The sequence below is a fragment of the Polyodon spathula genome, chromosome 3 (genome assembly GCF_017654505.1).
Source record: "Polyodon spathula isolate WHYD16114869_AA chromosome 3, ASM1765450v1, whole genome shotgun sequence".
Taxonomy (NCBI): Eukaryota; Metazoa; Chordata; class Actinopteri; order Acipenseriformes; family Polyodontidae; genus Polyodon; species Polyodon spathula.
In genome coordinates, this window is record NC_054536.1 from 90,982,925 (window position 1) to 91,007,157 (window position 24,233).

Here is a 24,233-nt window from a genome sequence, read left to right on the forward strand (position 1 = left end):
GGTTTCTTGAAAGTTGGCTTCTGTTTTTGATATCTCCACTTTAAATGGCTGGGCACTTTTGATAACTTTGCGTTTTTACTTCAAACATCACTTTTTTTTTTTTTACTTAATGGATAATAACACACACACACACGCACATTACGGTAATAGCAAAATTGTTCAACCTATATTGCTATTTGGATAGGGTAAATGTAAATAGTTGCCTAGTCTGTTGAAAACAGTGTTCGCTCTAAGGCTAAAATGCAAGCTTTAACATAAGAATACTTGCATGTGTCTTACAGATGATTCTGATTTTCCGCTATAGAAAAGCACGTCACACTAGTGCAGAGCTCGCTCGGGCACCAGCGAATCTACTGGTACAGGATGGGCAAAGCAAGCGTCTGGCGATTCTGCCCCTCTATAGAGAGTTCTTCTCGGTGCTGCTTTACGGTTTTTAATTCGTTGTATAATTGAATACTAAAATCAGTGAAGCACAATCTTCCTGCATTATTTAGAAGTATAAATACTCTGGTAAACATAAATAAAAATCACAATACTCACACTTTGATGTTTTTTTATTTTATTTCCCTTTTAAAAAGTGACCATTTCAGAAATCATCAAGCGTTTTGAAACTGGTAAAAATGTAATCAGCACATTAGTTGAAAACACACATTTAAGTGTACAGTGATTGAAGACGACATACCATGCCCATTTTTTTAGTGAGTTTATTCATCATGTGACTTCACTCCATTTCTCTGCTTTAACTCCACATGGTGGCTGCACCAACGAAGAAAAAAATACAATGTGTCAGTAAGACAGAGCGGAAAGAAATCTGATTATCTATGAGGATAGTGCAATAGTATTCTTAAAGTTTTGCTGTAATTCGCGTGATCATGTTTGAGTCAATGCCATTAAATATCATAATGCCAGTCGTAAACACTTAGAGAATAAGAAAGCAAATAAGACGGCAACAATGGCAAACCACTGCATTCTTCTATGCTGAAAAACTAAGACCTAATGATACTGCGCTCAAGGCGGAGCTTTCCTGAAGTAAGTAAGCTAAATTAATTGCGTATTTCATTATTGTTTAGTTTATTTCTATCCACGCTACCTGCCTTTAATGAAGCCATAATTGCCAATTTTAAACCATGTTCATTTCTTAATTGAATTATATTTTCTGACAATGAAGAAATGAGCTCAAAACTAACAATCCTTAAGGAAACTGATCACTGTACCGTGTAAAGGATGTAGTCACTACACTACACACCGTTGGTTTCATAAAGACATTCTGTCTGGAGACACGCCTCTTTAAATCTTGCAAATAACACTGCAGAATTAGGAAAGAAACAAACAAGAGGATTAATTATGTGTTTACATTAAAAGGGGCACTATTTAAATTACGATCAGTAATACATAGCAGTGAACCTGCTTTAGAGTAATGAGTCAGTCAACACGCCTTTATCAGCGTTTCATATTTTATCCTGGTTATTATTGTAATGCCAGTAAAACTCTAAGCTTAATTTGTGGAGTACTGTGCATAGGATTACTCTCACATGACATTGATGGATTGTTACTAAACTGTTTCATATTTATTGTTATTGTAAATGCCAGCAATAAGCTAAACTGTTTTTTTTCAAAACACCTTTATTTGTAGACTGAACTACTGTGTTAGTGGAAGACTGTAAATATGATTCTTACAACTGTGCTGGACATTTGGTTTTCTGAACTGTTGTAATATAATTATTAGGTTTTCCTGCTTACTTTAATCCCAGCAATGAGTCAAGTGATGTCTATAAACATTATGACAGGTTTGAAGTGCCTTCAGGTGCTTTACTTACTATTACAACAACAAGAGTAGGATTGGAAAAATAAGAATTGTGGTATGTGACAGGGTCTTCCTCGGGTCACACGCGTGGGTAGCCGCTGTTCAAGCATACAGAGAGACATAGGTTTGGTGTTGAAACGCTGGCACAGGCGCGCAGGATTTATTAACAACAAAAAGAAAGTGAAAGTAAAATAAAGGCGGTCATGTGACGTTACCAGCGATGGTAACTCACAGAGGACAAATACAGTAAACCGTACAAAAAAGTGCAAAATAAAACACAATACCCCAAACTATAACTCAAAAGGTGCAGTGAAAACGGCAGGCCTTGCAGCAGCCCCGAGCAATCTCCCGCAGATGTTTTTAAACTGACGGACACTCGGTCGAGACCCGCCCACCTGCTGATTGAGGACCAGCACAGCCAATCACTTGCTGCCCTTCCCTCAATCAAGCATAGCAGGCAGCAAGTCTCAATCGAGCACCCGTCTGTAAACAATAATACAATCAAACTAATCAACTCCAAAACAATACACAATAAACCCATTCCCACATATAAACCACACCAACACTAATTTACCACTGTGCAGGGCAATCGCACTGCCACATGGTAATATTTATTAAATGTACTTATTGTAACTACCAACATTATATTTATGTTCAAATGCCATATTTGTTATTAATATGTTGATAAAAAGTGGGAACAAATGGAACTGGCCATTTTTGAAAAACGGAATTTGGTATTCCCAAGAATGGAACAATTAGAAGCCCTAAAGATGGTTACAATTGAAGGCAGTGCAGACGCCAGTGATTTATGCAGTAGTATAAAGCAATTTTATGTTGGCCACCAGTTAAGCATGCAGTCTATATCTATGATAACAACCGACAGGGATGCATAGATCAGAGGGCGATTCAAAATCAGAGGCAGAGCCACAATAAATGTCTTATTTGAATTTAAAGTAAATTGTAAAACTTTTGATATACTTGTGTTGTAATATTTTTTCAAAAATTCCCCTCTATTCTGATGCTTCCCAGTCCCTACTGAAGAGAAGCATCCCCATAACATGATGCTGCCACCACCATGCTTGACAGTTGGAATGGTGTTGACTAGGTGATGTGCAGTGTTGGGCTTGTGCCAGACGTAACACTTAGAATTTAGACCGAAAAGTTCAATTTTATCTCGTCCCGACCAGAAAACCTTTCTCCACATGTCTGCAGTATCATCTACATGCTTTTTCGCAAACTCCATACATGCTTTAAGACGAGGCTTTTTGAGTAATGGCTTCTTTCTTCCCACCCGTCCATACAGGCCAGCTTTGTGTAGGGACCGGCTTATTGTTGATGTGTGAACACTGACTGCCATCTCAGACACAGAACTTTGCAAGTCAAGGTCATTGTTGGCTTCAGAGTGACATCCCAAACCAGTTTCCTGCTTGCCTGGAGTTTGGGAGGGCGACCTGATCTGGGTAGTGTCTGGGTGGTATGATGCATCTTCCACTTCATAATGATGGACTTCACTGTGCTGAGAGGGATAATCAGCGCCTTTAAAATTTTCTTGTACCCTTCTCCAGCGCTGTGCCTCTTCCATTTTATCCCTGTCTTGTTTTGAGAGCTCCTTGGTCCTCATGGTTGCTTTGTTGGATCACTATGTGAGCTGCAGCTTGAAAGTCTTTATATACCTTGGGAAATTATCTACAGGTTAAACTACTTTGAGTACACACAGGCTGAAACCATTTCACAAATTTTGTGACCTTTCAAACAAATCATTTGCACCTGAGCTGCGGTAGCAAAGGGGTTGAATACTTGTGCAACTGAGATTAATCTGGTTCTCTCTGTAAATCTTATTTATATTCTATATGCATTTTTTTTAACTTTATCAATGTGGAGTAGTGTAGATTCTACATCTAAAGTCTAATTTGAAAGCATCGTGGAGTACGCTCAGGTGCCAATAAAATGTGAAAACTTTGCATGGGGGAGAATACTTCTGCAAACCACTGTGTGTGCGTGACTTTTTCAACATAGGCCTTGTTACACAGCATTTTCAGTTTAAATACGTTAAGGAAATGAGAATTTAAAATAAAAAAAGGACAAAAAAATAAGTTGTGCATGCCTGCTTCATTTTTTTCACACTAACCCAACAGACGTTTACTGTGTACTTTTGAATTTTTCGTTTTTAATACCCCCACCCCACGCACACTACAGTTTGTTCAGAATTTGAGTCTTGCTATCCTAACACTGGTTTTATTCGTGAGGGTCCCCTGGTGGTTTTAAAAAAACTCTAATTGCATTCTTCATGCCAGCTGAAAGCTGACAGCTTCCGCTTTCTAACTCATTATCAGAATACATCAAGGGGTTCTGCGAGGGAAGGAGCACCTGGTCCAAATTTATCTCAACAGCCCACAGCAAAATGGGTAGGTGCTTAATGTTTCAGCAAAATGGTGACATTTTTATGAAGTATCCAAATAGTCGGACACATATATAAAGCTTTTTGAAAGGAGTATGAATGCATTAAAAAAAGGTGATATGTGTATCAAACCTTTTACTGTGCCACCCAAATGCCTTTCTAAGGAAAGAAAGAGGTGTGATCCTCACACAATGTCCTGTGTACATCTGAAAGCCAAACAGTAAATCTCGCAACACTTCATTATCATTCCTTCGCTGTGTAATGCCAATTGGAAAGACACAATTAGAAAATCTGGATTGGGGGGGTATATATCCAGCTAATTCCATGCAGACATTAGGTAGCCCAACGTTGACTTAATAGTTCAACCACTCAGACCTTGGCAGAAGCAAAAACTCCAGCACAAGTAACTGCCACTGAAATCAGTGGTTAATTTTTATTTAATTCAACCTTTCAAAATCATGTACAGTAGGCCCTATTGACAACTGGTACAATATCATTCATATAATCCATGTGCAATCCAAGGTCTGGTGTTTTTTCTACAGATACCAAATTCTACAATCATCCTTTTTAAGAATTGACTTTTGTTTTCATTTGCATATATTATACATATATACAGTAATAACACAATAAAACAAGCTCTACTAACTATAAAAATGAGTTTACACAATCCAGTCTATTTTTACAGTGTTGTAATAGATACAGTACAAAACGTAAGTGTTAGAAGACCGTTTCTGGAAAGGAAGGCCACAGGAAGGGGGAAACGTACAGAGCGGCAGCCTAAATTTACTGCGCTGAAGGAGCCATTTTATGGCCCGTTGCTGCTGCCTGCAGGGTGTGCGCACAAAATGAAAGTTCTTCGTCCCCAAATCCTGCCTTGAACAGATGTCTTCCTTTGCTTGGTTTATTGCACTCTTAAGCACAAAACAAAGATTGCTTGTAATTTAAATTCCACGGAACCTCCTTCGGTTTTATTTTCTACTTTTAATCCCCAAAAGAGACAACGGTTATTTTCACTACCTTGAGAAAAGGGTTTTTTTTTTTTTGTTTGTTTGTTTGTTTGTTTTTTTTTTTTAAATCACTTCAAAAGTGAAGCTTTATTTTTTGTTTGTTTTGTTTTTTAAACCCCCATAATCTGTAACAGAAACCTGTCCATAAACAAACTATGATCTTCTTGTGTCTGAAACTGTTTATTTTATAAACATGACTCTGTTATTGGGTCACTTCATTACAAAACTGTAATTCCGTGAACAATCTTAGCAACAATTACAATATAGCAACATGTAGTCATGACTTTACACAGTCCAAGGTGTGTACAGGTAATTATATCTGTATTTCTGGCCAAATTGTTTTATTTTCAATTTGATAAAGAACCTTGATGACAAACTTGACCAAGAGTTAAGCTAATCACAAACACAGTTAATCATTATGCTTTCAAATGATTAACTGCCCAAAGAATATACAGCTCCTAAATCAATGAAACCCCCCATTCTAATCAAAGCAAAACATCAACACCTAAGGCTTTATGATATGGCACCATCTATATAGTTCTGTTTTACAAGTAAAATCTTATTATACACTAATAAGTGTTGCCGTTGGTGGCTGGAGCTTTGTGCATTTCAATGAAAGCTTGGGTGAATGCAATTAGGCCAGCCAGGTGCAGCTGAATTTGGATGCTAATAAATGTTATTATGTCTGTTCCGATTTAGGGGCACATACAAATCGGCCTACATTAGTAAGGAAATTGTTTCCATGTTTGCAGCTGCCCTGCAGAAACAATGGTGCAGTCATTAGTACCTATACATTTCTGAAATTCCTTTTCCTTTACCTATCAGACAGGGGTTTAATATCGTCAGGAAATTCTCCACTTTAAAATGGATGTTATAGCCAATGCTTTAATGAGTGACTAAGTGAAAAAATAATTTTAGATACTATAAAAAATCAAAAGAATAAGTGGAAATGTATTTTTAAAATATATAGATACAGTTGGGGAGGGGGGAGTGAGCAACAGTTAAAAAACACTACAATAACTTCAAAGTATGCCTCCTGTGGGTACAGCAATACAGCAATATCACATCTTACTATACATTAGCATGATTATCTGCAATGGGAAAACTACTGGTATTCAAGTGGCAAATACATAATATTAGAATCACATAAACAGATATAACATGAAAAAATGTTTGTTTTTTCATTTTATTTTTTATTAGCGAATTCTAATTCTACATACCCCCTCTCCCCCCTCAGTGCCTTTTATTAGATCATTTTTGCCACTTGCTGACAGCATATTTTAGTCTTCTAGATTTTTTTAATGTTCAAGACATCTTAAATCAATGAATGCATCATGGGGAGACCAGGGGCCATTAAACAAATCAAAGGCCTGCGAGCCCTGTTCTGCAACGCCACCTCAATGCACATTTGGTAAAGAGCAGCAGCATCACTGTATGGCGAAAAACACTTACTACAAGAAATAGCCATATTGGAGCTGAATTACAATTAAAAAAGCCGTTGTGGGTGTTTTTTTTTTGTTTTTATTTGAAACAGCCGCCCTCCAGATGGGGGAGGGGAGAAGAAAAAAATATATATACTAAAGCCCACTTATTATGACTTAAAGTTTTCCTCCATTATTGTGATTGATGATATTGTACCAACTGTATACTTTTCCAAATTAACACTGCAGGGTTTTGCTTTTTTTTTTTTTTTTTTTTTTAAATAGCTAATAAAAAACATTACTAAGCAAAAAATGCAATTATCATCACTGAAGAAAACATAGTTTTATATATCGGGTACGAATTACACATTGTTTAAATAAATACTTCAAAATAACAATCTGAATACTGTTTATTCCTACAGATATACAGAGCACGTACCGACAGCTGCAATGAACTGCAATTTTAAGAACAGACACAGAGGTGGGGTTAAGACTTAAAAAAAAAAGTATTAGAGTATTGTAGTAGTACTATAGTATACTACAGGACATCATCGTAGTATTATGGTACATTACAGAAATTTACAGTAATAGTATAAAGGACATCACAGTAGCATATAAATGCTAGTAACAGTAATGTATGTCATACTATTTTGTAATAGTACTTTTAGACAGCATGTATACCTAAAAGCTAATGTGTTACAGCAACTTTCCCAAGGGAGCATGTTTTGTTTCTGTGTGTGTGTATCTATGTATGTATAATTTTTTATTATCTAATTTAATTTTTTACTTTAAGACAGGCTAATATATGAGTGTTTGCCACGTACAAGAATGTTGTTATACTGCCATGCATGGTAACACTTGTTTTACGTGTTAACTTGGACAATGATATTTAACGCTGTAAAAATGTGCTTCACCCATCACGGCGTCACATTAAAATCTTCATTTTCTGTTACATCTTTATATACCTACACATTTTAATATTACGGTAGGAACAATTTTTTTTATTATTATTATTTCAATTTGATTAGGCCTACTTGTACAATTTCTGAATGCATAATGATAATAATACTTTGATTCCAAGGCACGCGGAGTTCATTTCAAACTGAAAGCGTTCTACTTCTAGTGAATAACTGTAAAACATCAATTAACTTCATTAAGGATAAACCCCATCCAGCATTTGTAAAATGGTTTCCAAGTGGATAAAAGATGAAGAACAAATCAACCTGAACAAAAACATTTTTTTCCAAAGATGTTTAGTGGCGTTGACGATGGGTGGTATTACCATAAACCACGACGCAAGTGGAGGTGTCCTAGTGCGAATCACATGGTTTTCTGGTAAGTATTTAAACAATACTTTATTTGTATTGTTATTTTTAAAAACACAATAGTCACTGTGAGTGAGTGTGTGTGTGTGTGTGTGTGTAAAAGGATAACTAAATAATAATGAAAGAATATTGTCCATTTGTGGATATGACAGAGGAAAATGTAACAGAACCATGCATCACACTGGAGTGTAAAGATTTCCTAAAAAATAATTACAAGCTAATCAACAAAACCAATGCTCTTTTACAAACATTTTATATATATATATATATATATATATATATATAAAGTAGCCTATAAAGACCCATGTCTGCAAGCACTGTTGTATAATTAAAACCTTTTAATTGCACTAATAACACCAGTGTTAAAACACCCCTTTATTTATGTTCTATTAAATTGCTTTTAGTTACCCGATTACAATGTGAATCCTGTTGACAGAGACAGAAAATGAACTGGATTAGAAAAAAAAGTATTGCCAAGAAAATGTTTTCTTTAAGAGACAGCTGAGCAGCACACAGTAATAACTGTTTTACAACTGTACTTTTATGTGCCACTATTTTTTTTTTAATATTATTATTTTTTATCCCCCTGCCACAGAGACGGCCGAAGTGGGTGGCGTCAGAACCAGGAATGAAATACACAGACAGGACAGATGAGGTGAATTGATGGTGACGCCTGCTGGCGCCGGTGTATTACAAAATAAAAGGTTTAAACAAACAGAAAACAACAGTTTACTTTACGCCAAAATAAATAGACAAACAAAAATGGACTAAACAAAACACGGTGCATGGACAGACACACTAACAAACACGGTGAGCAGAAAAATAAACAAGTGTCGTGCTGGTCCCACCAGCACGCAATAGCAATTGATATTTTAACTCTCCTACTCTCTCTCCCATTCTCCACTCACCGAACACCCAATCGCGAGTGAGTAAAACGTGCATCTATATATACTGTTGTGCTGCGATTCAATTACTAATTAATTATTCACTTGAATCCCAGCACGTGAATTAATTATGTGCAACCTCGTGCTCACATATTAACTACTTTAAAATGTATGTGAAGTGATGTACAATCCCGTGCCTAAATACAAATATACATTTTAAACACTCGTGTTACAGACCCGTTTATATCCCGTGTACCAATGACGATACACCAACATTTAACAAACCACACGCAACATAACAGATAATATACACGGGCACTTTGTCACATATACCCCCCGCCTGTGCACAGCACACATGGCCTCAATGGCCACCTCCCCCCTTAAAAGCCCAAAAGTCCAGCAAAAAGTCCTGGGCCAGGACCAGAGGCTTCAAGGGGCCAACAGGTTGTAATGCTGACAGCAGGGTGGCATACTCCCCCGTTCTTCGGAGCCAGCAGCTCCCCTGGGTGGGGCTCCGACCACAGTACTTCCAGCAGCAATGAAACTGCAGTGGGAGCAGGTCTCCTGACCTCCCCCCGATCTCCGGCAGCGAATCTGCTGCAGTGGGAGCAGGTCTCCTGACCTCCCCCCCCGATCTCCGGCAGCGAAACTGCTGCTGGGGTTGGTGGTCTCCAGACCTCCTTCCCCTTCTTTGTGGCCGGCAGCTCCCCTTGGTGGGGTTCCGGCCACAGTACTTCCTGCTGCAATGCGGAGCAACAGGCAGCCCCCGGTGATGTGGAGCGGCTGGCAACCCCAGGTGAAGCAGTCCCAGCGACGCGGAGGCATCCTTGGGCGAAGCGAGGCAGGCATCCTTGGGCAAAACGAGACAGGCATCCTTGGGCAAAACGAGACAGGCATCCTTGGGCGAAGCGAGGCAGGCATCCTTGGGCGAAGCGAGGCAGGCATCCTTGGGCGAAGCGAGGCAGGCATCCTTGGGCGAAGCGAGGCAGGCATCCTTGGGCGAAGCGAGGCAGGCATCCTTGGGCGAAGCGAGGCAGGGAGTCAGGACAAGGTGATGTGCTGGCCCTCTTCGTAGCCGCTGCGGCCGGGCCATTTTAACCCATGCTCCCCTCAGCAGACTATATAGTGACTGCTGAGGAATGCCAGCATCAAGTCCTGGTACTCTCTCTTGTACAGGGAGAGGCAGCTCCTGCTCCTCTCCCCCTGATGGTGATGGAGGCAGAGGCAGCTCCAGCTCCTCTCCTTGTGAGGGTGGGGGAAGTGATACCAGCAGGCATTCACCCTCTGCTGGTGGGGGAAGTGATACCAGCAGGCATTCACTCTCTGCTGGTGGACAGGGACCCAGTAGGCAATCACCCTCTGCTGGTGGACGGGGACCCAGCAGGCATTCACCCTCTGCTGGTGGACAGGGACCCAGTAGGCATTCACCCTCTGCTGGTGGACGGGGACCCAGCAGGCATTCACCCTCTGCTGGTGGACGGGGACCCAGCAGGGATTCACCCTCTGCTGGTGGACGGGGACCCAGCAGGCATTCACCCTCTGCTGGTGGACGGGGACCCAGCAGGCATTCACCCTCTGCTGGTGGAGGAGGCAGAGGCAGCTCCTGATGCTCTGCGCCTGCCGGTGGAGGTGGCGGAGGCATGTAGTCTCCTTGCGACGGAGGCGAGAGCGGAGTGTAGTCTACCCTTGTTACAGGGGACTGGTGCGTCTCTCCCTCACTTGCAGGGGACTGGTGCGGCTCTCCCTCACTTGCAGGGGACTGGAGCGGCTCTGGAGACAGCAGTGGGATCTCTCCCTCTGGCGCTGGAGACGGCAGCAATGGCTCCTCTCCATCTGGTGCTGGAGATGGCTCCTCTCCCTCTGGAGGCAACACCAGCAGGCATTCTTCCCCTGCTGGTGGAGACTTGGGTGGTGGACACTCTGCCTTCCTGTACCCATTTCCCCTTCTCTGCCTCCTCCTCACCTTCCTCTTTCTTTTTTACAACACCCACGATCGAACTTGAAAAAGAGAATCATAGAATACAGCAGTGTACCAAGTACAAAACCAATAGATACCTTCCGGAAACCAAAATGCATCACTACCTCACTGAAATGTATTCTTCTGCACAGTTAACTGCACTGTATATTATTACCACACCAATGCTGAGCAAATTCACTATAAAAAAGCATTGGGTATCTCAGAAAAAAATGGTCATTTAATAATAGTTTGGCCATGAAACACATGTAATAATAATAATAATAATAAGACCACAGGTCTGAAATATTATTAGCAATCTGGGTAAATCACGACAGATTAATCCAGAAAAAAGTAAGAGTTACTGGTATCATGAAGAGAAAAATAAGATTTGAAATGAAGCAGAAAATCCATTCAAAACACCAAAGTGAATGATCATTTTCACTTGTACAGTAACGTACTACAGAACCACAACAACATTTTTACAATGTTTTAAATACAACTTCTATAAAGCACACTACACTGGCACAGAATCAGAATTTACCTACTACCACCCTATAGTATGAAACTTGACATCACTGCTGCCCTGCAGTACAATTTCACGGTGTAGTAAACTAGTAGGCATGTTAGACTGTAAACATTAGCAAGACAGCAACCCCAAACAAAAACAAATCAATCCAATACTTTGTCTGATTTAGGGGCCTGTATAGTGGGAGTCTCTGCCATTTTCAAACTCTACAGTGTAGGGTCCAGTGCCTTAGCGAGAGCAGCCTTGGGCTACTATCGCGCCTGGGGGGTGTTAGAAGGTTCAGGGGATTTTATTTATTTATTAATTAATTTATTAATTATTTACAGCGCACATCTTAACTAGGCTATACTGTATAGCGGGTGGACTCTTTATTTGGGCTTTATTGGCTATTTTGATTGGATCACCAATAATACATCCACCAATCCAAGGGTTGCATACAGTACTCGTATCGATCCCGTTCTCTGACAGACTGGTACACAGAACAGATATATAAGAGAAATAATGTATCAGATATCAAAGTGGATATGAGAATGGCAGTAACAAAGCCAATCTGCTTGAAAGTAGAAGTAGACCGGACATTTCCATCAATGGATCAGAAACCCAGAGGCAGTGTAAACTGCCTGCTACTGCAGTAGGACTGTTCTTTTTATGTTAAGCATTTTTTAGAGAGTTTAATTATGTAACTGCCAAAATTGTTTGTGTCAGACTTGTTGAAAGTCTGTAGCAAAACGGTTGACAGTTATTGTCGATACGCTGTAGATATACAAAATAAAATGTTAAAACGTTTTGCACCGTATAAAACTGCTGATTTTGCCAATGCTTGCTAGTCTATTAACCAATTTGAAATGATTTTGAAGCAAATAAAAGCATTTTCGTTTTGGCTTTATTGTTAAAGATTTCACGTGGAAATACTGCTCTACAATCACTACATGGTAGTACTGTGATTATTCTACTGTGTTATGTGTTGAACCACAGTCTTAATACTGAGAGAAAGCAAATGCTTATCATAAAAGTTTACTGGTTCTTAAAATGAAGAGCCATATAAGAGCGATAAATACTGTAGCTGATTAGAAGACATTATTGTTGTTCTCCAAGTTGTTGCAGTGATATTGTAGATGCTATAATGAGTTACTGTAAATGAGATACTGTTTTAGCAGACATATTTAATTAAGTAAACATTTATTTAAATGTTTTTGGAATTAAAAGTATACATGAAAAACTGTTTTTTCATGAACGCACTGTGAAATAAATTCGCCGAGTTTAATACTAGCCAAAATTTCCCGTTATATGGTATATATTAACTTAAAACAAATGTTAATGCTGACACCTCCAGGCATGTCAGAGTTTGCAGATGGCACTGTACATCTGACTGAGGCCTTTAGAGCGTCCATATTTTTGGATGAAAGACACTGACATCTAGTGATGTATGTTGTTTATCAGCTTACTATGTAGTAAGCGTTGGGCACAATTGGTAAAGTGTAATTTACAGTGTTAAGTTTGCTCTTATTATGATGGATCGGTGGCTTGTTCGTGCAAAAATAACAGCAGTAACATACAGAGATGCCACAGGCATGTTGAATTTTTTTTTACCAGTATATGTACATATGTATGTGTGTGTGTGTGTTGGGACAGAACGGGGCGGGGCGGGGCGGATTTAGGGTTAGGGTTGGGGGGGGCATCAAGTACCACGGACAAGAGGAAGGAGTGAGCGGCCTTGAGAACCGCTGATCTATCCGATACTGTTAGGCTCACAGAGACCCATATTACTGCTTGATCATATACCTGCAAAAAACTGGAATAAAAATAAAATTAATTAATCATGCCACATAAATTAATCTTTAGAGCGTTTATCATTCTTAATTTATTTATTTTTTTTCTGTTGATGGGACAAACTGTGATGTTGCATCAGGACATTAACAGTACTTCCTCAACACAGACATTCATCAGAACAAAGCTAGCGCTCACTGTCAAGGACATTTATATGAAGACACATATGATTGTAGATGTGTATAACAGACTTACAGACTTCCTCAAGTGCAAGAATGCATCACTGGTAATTTCAACATTTCCCTCATTACTCCTACAGAATCAGCAGCAGCTCTCCTCTAGAATCTGGGGGCATGGGGGTGGAGAGATTATCTTTATCAGGTCCCATTCACTGGTGGGTGCTGTACCCATCATATTTATGGATTGGAAGATTAACTATTTGGAGGAGGAACCCGGTTCTGTATGTGAAGACATGTTTGTGGTAGTACTGTTGAATAACACACCCACACACACACACGCGCGCTTTTGTATAAGAACGTGGTTCAAGGCTTTGTGTGCCTCATTTTATTTCACCACTAGAGGACTCCATTGCTCCAATACATTAGTAGCAACAATATTTTAAGCATAACGTGCTAAAGCACGGCTCGAAGTTAATGAACATTTGGTAGCATTTTGCTACCCATAACTTTTTATTTGCTACTAGCTTTTTTATGCAGTAGCATTTTTCTGATACTGAATGCAGCAGTTTATATGACTGACCCTTAGTAAACACTTCAATAATTACTGGTATTTTTTTTTTTTTTTCTTTAAATTTAGTTATTATTATTTTTATTCAGGTTCACTACAGTAACCCCCCGGCGAGTCAGGAAACAGAGGATAAAACACGCGTCCTCCGAAAAGTGCTCCTGCCAATCTGTCATTTTTCACACTGCAGATCCACAACAAAGCCACCAGACCCATAGTGCCGGAGGAAAACACAGATCTGAATGGCTCCACTGCAGACCCGCAGGCGCCCTATCAGTCACAGGGGTCGCTGGTGCGTGGTGAACCGTGGATTGCCCTGCCGACCTAAGCCCTGCCTACATGGGCAGCGCTCAGCCAATTGTGCACCTCCCCTTAGGAACCCCCGGTCATGGTCGGCAGTGACATAGCCTGGATTCAAACCTGCAATCTCCAGGCTGTAGGGCGCATCCTGCACTCTATGCAGAGCGTCTTCACTGGATGCGCCACTCAGGAGCCCAAGGTATTAGTTTAAGTTTTTTAAACACTTACACTATCTTTCACAAAGTGGAAAACCATTGCTAATAGAGCGTCACAGTTTGTAGATGACTCATGGTGTGTCTCAAGCAACAAAAATTTAAACAGAACAGAAATGTTCCTTGCAGAAGTGAAACCTTCACGCAGATGTGGCTGTTTGTTATTGATTCACCTCACGAATGGCCATCATGCATTTTATCTTGCTCAACCCGGGTCAAAGCGTGTCAACCCACACCCTAAGGTGGGTCACTGGGACCCTGGTAGGAGTACCCAGAATCAGACAGTCTCAATAACTTATGCTAAATAACGTTAACACCCAGTTTCACGATAATTGGATGAGAGGTTCTCCAGATATATGGAAAAATATGAAGTTTGTCATACTGTACAGATCGACATACCTACAACAAACTCCATCTTTAACGGGATAAAATCTAGACAGAAAAACAGGTCTTCAGAAGTGGGGATCCACAAACTGTTAACTAGCCTACCAAAAGAAAGTATATCTAAGTGCAACAAGCGTGTAAATAGGCAGGCAGAAATTAGTGCCACTGAAAACAACACAGATACGGAAAAAGTAAAAAAAGTATTTTGCTATTCCTGCTGGTTTGTTGTGCTTGGAGAAAAGATATTCTCTGCTCTTTCAATGTAATCAGACATCTAGATAACTGTTCCCTCTTCAAAACTAGTCAACAAATTTAACAGGCAAGACTTTCGACTAGTGCAGTTGCACAAAAAAAGGGGTATTCTTTTTAATTTTTTTACCTGGTTCCAGAATCTATGAACATACTGTACATGGAACTTGTTGGTATTATATTATGGCAAAGTTAGTGTGTTCTTGGTGTTATTAATATCGGCATTTTAAAAATTATAAACGGTTCACTTTCCTCTGGTATAGTTTCCTCAGCACTAGGGTAGCTGTGGTAAAGCCTGTGCTTAAGAAACACAATTTGCACCCTAAAGTCCCCAACAACTAAAGGCCAATCTCCAACCTACTATTCTTAGATAAGGTTCTAGAGAGAGCTGTTGCAATTCCATTAAAATTATTTTGGACTCAATGGTATATTCAAGAGGTTTCAGTCTGGTTTTCATGCTGCTCATAGCACAGAGATGGCCCTCGTCAGATTTGTGAATGATCTGCTGATAAGCTCGGACTCGGGCTTTCCATCATTATTGATAGTTTCCAACATGGTACAAAACAGTTCTGCAAAGTTGGAAAATAGCAGCTTTTTGTTCAATTCGCAAATGTGTTTGTGCATCGCAAAACCACCTGCACATTCACTACGAACACAGCAGAAATGCACAAGAGCTACACGTGAATGCGCAGAATTGGAAAACTGTTAAAAAAAAAAAAACTGTTAAAAATACAGCTATCATAGGTGTACAGTACATACCAATATTCCTCAGACAAGTCTACACTCAAATGTAACCTGCACGTGGAATGCAGAATCAAAGCTCAACACACATCGGTAGTACTGGCATCCCCAAAGTTGCATGCTAACCCCCCACAAATATTTAAATAAGCTACTAAATGGAGAAATGAAACAATGGACCACAGGATAGTGTTGGCTAGCCAACACATAACTTAAATAAAATATACTGTAGTGACTTACTAACTGGACAAGTGTCAACATAAAAGAGACGAACAAAATATCTCTTTAGCATCAAACTCCACTCTTTATTTTACAGAAACGTGCCTGTCAGCCATTGTTCTGAGTAGCTCCAACCGGTACTCCTTACACTATACATAAAAACAGAAGTGTAGACTGTAAAACAAACCCACAATGCTGAAAACACTACTCTATTCGGAAGCCCCGAAGACGGGAATCTCAGCATGGAGCCGGCCAAGAATGTTGCCTGTGGATGCAGTTTGCACATGTGTACCCCTTACTCACACTCCTGCAGAAAGCCCCTTCCAACTCTCCCCCACTCACCACTCACCACTCACCCTGCTCCTACCACACCTGTAGGCATAGTCAATAGCATGGAATGCAGATGGTGGATGTCAAAGTGTGCTTCTGATATCAATGAGAAATAAATAACAATACTTTTTATTTAAAAAAAAATAATTAAAAAGTCAGCTGTGTCCTTATACCTGAGTGTGGAATTACCAAGTGAGTGGCATGAAAAGGAAAGGGAGCCTTTGGAGAATGCAACTACAGGGATATTTTAAGGATTGAGCCCTTGGGCACTGCGGCCCTTTGCCAGTGTTGCTGAGGATAGGGCACTTAGCTAAACGCATGTAATAGAAACATTCTGCGCCTGTCAAATTTATCGCAGTACTTTTCATTCAAACTTGGCCTTTGGAGCAATTCAAATAGTTTTGTGCTTAAGCATGTGGCATTTCCACACACGTATACATTTGTATCTAATGTTTATCATTATCACAGGCATTAGCACGGCTAATAAGTTAAACATTTAAAAGGGCCATCATGGGTTCTGCGGAATTCAAACAGATGCATCTATGCTATGCTGTGCTGTTTGCTGGGAAGCGAGTTTATGATTTCTCTGCTTCTGTCTCCATAATTTTGACAGGTGTCACACAAATGAGTATATGTCACCTATTCCAATTCATTTACATTTTTTGACTTTCTTGTTTTCTGTTGCAGTAAAATCAATTTTTTCTTTCTTTCTCAGCGTTAGCCACGATCCCCCTTATCAAAACGCTATTGCTCTGTGTCTGGACTGATCTGATTTTCGTAATGTTTTTTTTTTTTTTTTTTTTTTTTTTTTGTAAGAAGTGTAAGTCGCCCTGGATAAGAGAGTCTGTTAAAAGAAAATACACACACACACACACACACACAGCCGTGAAAAAGTATTTGCCCCGTCTGATTTTCTCCATTTGTGCATATTTCTGACACGTGTTCTCAGATCTTCAACCAAAATCTAATATTAGATAAAAAGGATCCTGAGTGAACAAATAACAGAAAATTTTGATACTTATTTCATTTATTTATTAAAGAAAGTTATGCAACCCCAATCTCAATGGGGTTTAGGTCTGGATTTTGACTAAGCCATACCAAAACTTTAAATTTCTTGTTTTTTAACCATTCTGATATAGACTTGCTTGTGTGTTTCGGATCATTGTCTTGCTGCATGACCCAGCTGCGCTTCAGCTTCAGCTCACGGACGGATGGCCTGACATTCTCCTGTAGAATTCTCTGATACAGAGCAGAATTCATGGTTCCTTCAATGATGAAAGTCGTCCATGTCCTGATGAAGCAAAGCATCCACAAATCATGACACAACCACAACCATGCTTGACCGTTGGTATGGAATGCAGTGTTTGGTTTTCACCAGACATAATGGGGCCCATGTTGGCCAAAAAAGTTCCCCTTTTTAATCATATATCCATAGAACATTGTTCCAGAACTCTTGAGGATCATCCAGGTGTTTTTGGCAAACTTGAGATGAGCATTCATGTTCTTCTTAATGAGCAGTGGTTTCCGCCTTGCTACTCTGCCATGAATCCCATTTTTGCCCAGTGTCTTTCTGATGATGGAGTCATGAACACTGACCTTAACCAAGGTGAGAGAGGCCTGCAGATCCCTGGATGTTGTTCTAGGGTTCTTTGTTACTTTGTGGATAATTTTACGCCTTGCTCTTGGAGAGATTTTGGCAGGATGGCCACTCCTGGGAAGATTCACTACTGTCCCAAACTTTCTCCATTTGGACAATATGGCTCTGACTGTGGTTTGGTGGAGCCCCAGAGCCTTAGAAATAGCTTTGTAACCCTTTCCAGACTGATAGCCATCAACAACTTTTTTCCAGGAGGTCTTCAGGAATTTCCTTTAATTGTGGCATGATGTGCCTCTAGAACCTGTATGCTGACAACTTCACTCTGATGGTAAGGGCCGAAGTTAGTCAGATTTATATTGGGCAGGGTTGGCCCAAATCAGGCCTGATTGTTAACCAAAGTATTCAAACAGCTGACCCCAATTATCCCTTTAACTGGGTTGAGTTAACTAGGGGGGCAATAACTTTTTCACACCTGAAGATTGCATGTTTGATTACCTTGCACACCAAACAAATGAAAGAAGCACCAGACTTTGGTGTCATTTTTTCTCTCTGACTCCCTCTATATACTACTACAACCTCACAAAAAGACCAAATTCAATGTGAAAAATGTGCAAAAATGCAGAAAATCAGACAGGGGGCAAATACTTTTTCACGGCACTATTTACATATATATATATATATATATATATATATATATATATATATATATATATATATATATATATATATATATATATATATATATATATATATATGGGTAGGGTTCCCAAACAGGCATTGGGTCATAAAAAGTATTGACTTTTTTCTTGTTCGGGTGAGGACTTTTTCAACCTGAAAAAAGAAACAAGCACCAGGGGTCACAAATGGAGATTAGATAAAGGGGCATTCAGAACAGAAAATAGGAGGCACTTTTTCATAGAGAATTCAGAGTCTGGAACTAACTCCCCAGTAATGTTGAAGCCGACACCCTGGAATCTTTCAAGAAGCTGCTTGAGGAGAGTCTGGGATCAATAAGCTACTAACAACCAAACAACCAAGATGGTCTGAATGGCCTCCTCTTGTTTGAAAACTTCCTTATGTTCTTATATATAGTCAACTTAAATAAAATAGGCTGAACGGGCAGTGGAATAAGAAAGGAGCACCTTTCATATATTTTACATTCAAAACTCTCACAATTTACCAATACCGTAATCAGTAGCCTAGCCTTCTACTGCATAAGCAGTGTTGATATGCTGTTGTGTGTGTCTATTAAAGTAAAGCTTCCCTGAATTATAATGGTAGTTGTTTAGTATCTGCCGGCTCGGTCTATGTTACATATTGATGGTATGGACTATGATACCGTGCTGTACTCTTGATTCTGTTTTGGGAGTTATTCTTTCAGCACCAAGAAAGCGTGCTTGGGAGAGTGATTCGTTTTCTGAAAGAACAATCATGATTGCACCTTCTCGGTTTATTTTTTAAACATGTATTAGAACTAGTGATGCTGCTATCACAATCATTCTTTTGAATATAATCATTATATAGGTGTGGAAGGAACCTTGTATGATCGCTGGGTGTTTTCCATTGTTGTAGTATCTCGGAAAGCGACTGCATTTCACTTCAGTGATTGGGTGAGCGAGTGCTGGAGTGATGTGCGCAGAGTTAAGGCTTGCTTTTTAAAAGCTTTTTTTTTTTTTTGCCTCGCAAAACTGATTTTGTGCTTGGCGCATACTTTCGAACATGACAAGATCAAAAAGAAGTTTTGCATATGGAACATTTTGCGCATTCGCAACGCGCATAACCCTCTGCGCGGTGCACAAACCTTTCGAATATCTGGGCCATTATCCACAGACATGGAGTGAACTTCCATTGCTATGCTGATGATACCCAGCTATATTTGTCCCTAAAGCCAGGAATTTCTTCTGCCTGGGTGTTACTAACTACTTGCCTTACAGTCAGACATCAAGCACTGGATGTCACAGAATTCTCTAATGTTGAATTCAGATAAAACAGAGGTTATGCTAGTGGGCTCACAGAACCAACTATAAGGAAATGTGGAATTACATGAGCTCGACCCTTGCAGTCTCTCATCAAAACTTAAACTAGAAACAAGAGTTTGGGGGTCATCTTTGATCCTGATCTCTCATTTGAGACTCATATTAGGGAAGTTACTAAAGTATCTTTTTACCATTTGAGAAATATAGCCAAACTTAGACCAAATGTAATGCACTTTTTTCTGGTGTCCCAAAGCATGTGGTATCCCATTTGCAGCTTATTCAGAATACTGCCCCTAGAATGCCAACTAAAACCAGGAAAAGTGAACTTATTACCCTTGTTTATGCCTCTTTACACTGGCTCCCTGTGCAGTATAGAATTTATTTTAAGATTTTGCTGTTGGCTTACAAGGCCCTGAATGGATTAGCACCTAGTTATTTGCAGGAGTTACTGACCCTGTATCTTCCAAACCGCACTCTGAGATCACAGGATGCTTGGCAGCTGGTTATTCCTAGGGTCAACAAAAGCAACACAGAAGGAGGGAGGGCTTTTTCTTGTAGAGCTCCTAAATTATGGAATGCTCTGCTTCGTTTGTCAGGGAAGCTGGGACCGTTACAGTTTTCGAATCGACTAAAAACGCACTTTTATAAAATGGTTTTCTTATCTTAGGGGGTTTTACCGTAACTTTTAAATTGCTGCCTTTGGATTATTATGTGTATACAGTTATTTAAATGTTCTGATTGTGTCAGTTGTATGTGTGACATGCTATACAAATGTATTGTGGTTTGTTCTTTTTTTCTGCTATGTACTGTACTGCTTTGTGATATTTTTGTACAAAAAGTTATATATAAATGCAGTAAGTAAATAAATACATAAACAAACAAACATTGCACAATGAATTGAGCAGCCTGAACTGTGCTTACCCCTCGATGAATGGTAAGGAATGATTTTTTTTTTAACAAGGTCCATAAATATTCAATCACCAGCATTAAACAGTTTTCTTGATGCAAATAACTGTGTGAAATTTACCATGTGTCATCATCTGGTTACAGAATACAAATTAAAAAAAATCAGAGCTGTAATTTTGCTGTAATAAGATTGACTTATATTTAGAAACAGCTTTAAAGTCATCCCCTAACACAAAATTGAGACAGCAACACTACATGCTAACATATTTGATCAGCCACGTTGCATTATGATAAAGTAAAAGGAAGCCAGTTTCTTAAGCAACTTCTAAGGTATATGACAGTAAGCGCGTTGTATTGAGTATTGCTATTATTGCTACCAGACTCGTATTTACTAGCAATATCACCCGGAAATAAATAGCATAACTAGGGGGGCTTTATTGTATGGGAACATATGTCAAAAGTACTAGGAACAACCAAAACACGACTAACTGCATCACAAATCGTATTCATTCCAATGCCAGTTATTGTAAAAACATGTTATCTTCCAGCCATCACGCGTTTCCCGAGGGGATTGAACTGTATTCTGACAGAATCACCATCCTCGGTGACTTTGTGTTGTATATAACAATCTCTCTTGCATTGTTGCATCTGACACTCGAATTAGTCACAACTACGCCATTACTCTACAACTACAAAATGAACTGTACCCAGTTGCTTTGCACAAAGCGTAGAGGTATTCTCGTAGGCTATGCACGTAACGTTGCAATGTAAACAGGCAGTCTTTAGAATTCCAAATGCATCTGTCGCTTCCCTCAATGTGGTTAAAAAATACATAGGCATTGCAGGTTTTTAGTTATGCATTGCACTGTTCACTCACTAAAAGCTGCTTGCTACTGTAGCTGCAGCAGGCAAAGCCTGCATTACAAGAGTAGGGCCTAGCAGTAAATACAGACAATGTCAACCGCTCTGGTTAGCAAGCTACTAAGACGGTTTTGTAGTTAAGAACAGCTCAATGCAAACATTAGCAACAACTAGGTACCGATTCCCTTAATTTAAAAAAAAAAAAAAAAAAATTTTTAAGTGTTAAAATGTCACAAATGTAAGCTAACGTCTTAAAAAGACAGCACGGCTGGTCGAATGCCCCCATCATTACCACACCTAGCAACAGCGCTGACAGGACGCAGGAAGAGAATGGCTGCCACAGCTTTCTCGCTCTCTCAGCCTCTAACGCCGCCTGCTATTGCAATGAAAAGCGCTGCAGTGACGGCAGTTTTTAATGCATTTTAAAGGAGATTTACCGATATGGTTGTCTTCAATGTGCTCGATGAGATCGGCCAAGGTGGGGAAATGAAGTCCGCAGCCCCCGAACCTGCAGGTGTTGGAGAAAAAGGAGGCAGCGGCAATGCCTGTCATGGTGTTACATTGAATATTATACTGTACGGAATAGAAAACAGAGACACCGGCAGCCAGGCAGCGGCGGCAGCAGCTGGAGCGCAGCAGCGGCGAAGGGAGGGACCACAGCAAGAGCACGAATACATGACGTCATGTTTACCTGTTGCACAGCCCCCCTTCTGCTAGCCTAAAGAATATTGAACGTGTTTTGCATTCGACAGAAATGGTATAGGTGCCATACAATTTTTTGTATTAATTCAAGTATTAATTCAATTTCTTTTTATTTGGCCCTAACAGATGCCAGATTTTTATTTTTTTTTGCAAACAGTATGAAATATGATGTAGAATTGTGTACATAGAATTGTACATTTAACAGGATTAACAGGACCTCATGTTGGTGTTGGAAAATGTCTTTGGTTAGTAATATTTTTAAACATTGCTATATATTGTGGGGGGGGGGGGCTTGTGATTCTGCATGAAGGGTGAGCAGCTGAGGGCTGGTACTGAGGTATTAAACAAAGGCCACTGGATATAATTTGTGGGGATTCATGTACTTTACGGCATCTGTGAATTCATTTTGAAACCAAGTTGTGACTTTATTCTATAAAATAATGTCTATTTCTGAAAGCTATACTGAAGCATGGCAGTCAGCAGTGAAGCAGCAGACTGGTTACTGACAGGAATAAAGTGTTGAAGGGCGGGGATATTTTCACTGTCCAGGTGACATAGCCAGTGAAGTGCGAATCAACCTGAAAGAAAAGCTTGTACAGGTTCACGTGGAGTACCAATATCATTTTTAAATGTTTTTTTTTTTTTTTTTTTTGCTGAGTCGTTCCAAGCTGAACATGTTCACATGGAAGTGTATGTCTGGTAAGATGTGTAGATTATTTTGTCAGCAGCCCCCCCATGGTGTCTCTCTCGTGCTTTGGAGAACCTTCCACTGACATGGACTGGGTTCATCCAGGTATGCTGCTAAAGTGACTGGTGATCATTAGCTGGGAATTTTGTACAACTTGATTGTTTCCCATGACTTTTCCCTATTCCTTGACACAATGTTATTGCATCTGGACTGGCCAACCCAGTCCCCTGACCTGAACCACATTGAGCCCTTTTGGAGACTGAGAAGGTGCACAATGCACATATTGTACATACATTCTTAATGGGTTTCAAACACACCTCCAGTCAGCATGGTTTCAGCTTCTCTCCTACACAGGGTCAAGACTAGTAGCGCTACCAGCACTGTGTGTAACATAATCAGCAGTGACAGCCTACCTGCTGTCATCATTGCCAAAATGTCTCCTCCTTCTGTATTTACCTTTCCTGCACTTCAGTGTTTGTGTTTTTGTTTTTATAATTCATATTATTTTAAAGAGAGTTACAACTGATTATAAAACAGCGGTCGTTGTATAACAGTGTCCTATTTGTTGGCAATAATCATAAGAAGAACATAAGAAAGTTTACAAACGAGTGGAGGACATTTGGCCCATCTTGCTTGTTTGGTTGTTAGTAGCTTATTGATCCCAGAATCTCATCAAGCAGCTTCTTGAAGGATTCCAGGGTGTCAACAACATTATAGGGGAGTTGGTTCCAGACCCTCACGATTCTCTGTGTAAAAAAGTGCCTCCTATTTTCTGTTCTGAATGCCCCTTTATTTAATCTCCATTTGTGAACCCTGGTCCTTGTTTCTTTTTTCAGGTCGAAAAAGTCAATGGGACGACATTGTCAATACCTTTTAGAATTTTGAATGTTTGAATCAGGTTGTAGCGTAGTTTTCTTGTTCAAGACTGAAAATATTCAATTCCTTTAGCCTGTCTGCAGAGTGGCTCTCAAAAGTATTCACCCCCCTTCCACATTTTATTCTGTTACAACATGGAATCAAAATTGATTTAATTAGGAGTTTATACCACTGATCAACACAAAAAAATCAAAGTGAAAAATAGAATCTACAAATTGTTCTAAATTAATTACAAATACAAAACAGAAAATAATTGATTGCATAAGTATTCACCCCCTTGAGTTAATATTTGGTAGCGACACCTTTGGCAGCAATTACAGCCATGAGTCTATTTGGATAAGTCTCTTCCAGCTTTGCACATC

General features: G+C 39.7%; 1 protein-coding gene across 1 annotated transcript in view; it reads right to left on the reverse strand.

Moving 5' to 3' along the window:
* LOC121313640 (juxtaposed with another zinc finger protein 1) overlaps positions 1-22,274 on the reverse strand; it is a 73,958-nt gene extending 51,684 nt beyond the window's left edge. The window contains exon 1 of the mRNA XM_041246377.1: positions 22,043-22,274. Within this exon, the coding sequence (XP_041102311.1) occupies positions 22,043-22,157 (115 nt within the window). The 5' untranslated portion in view covers positions 22,158-22,274. The remainder of the gene's footprint in view (positions 1-22,042) is intronic.
* Positions 22,275-24,233: the final 1,959 nt, after the last annotated feature.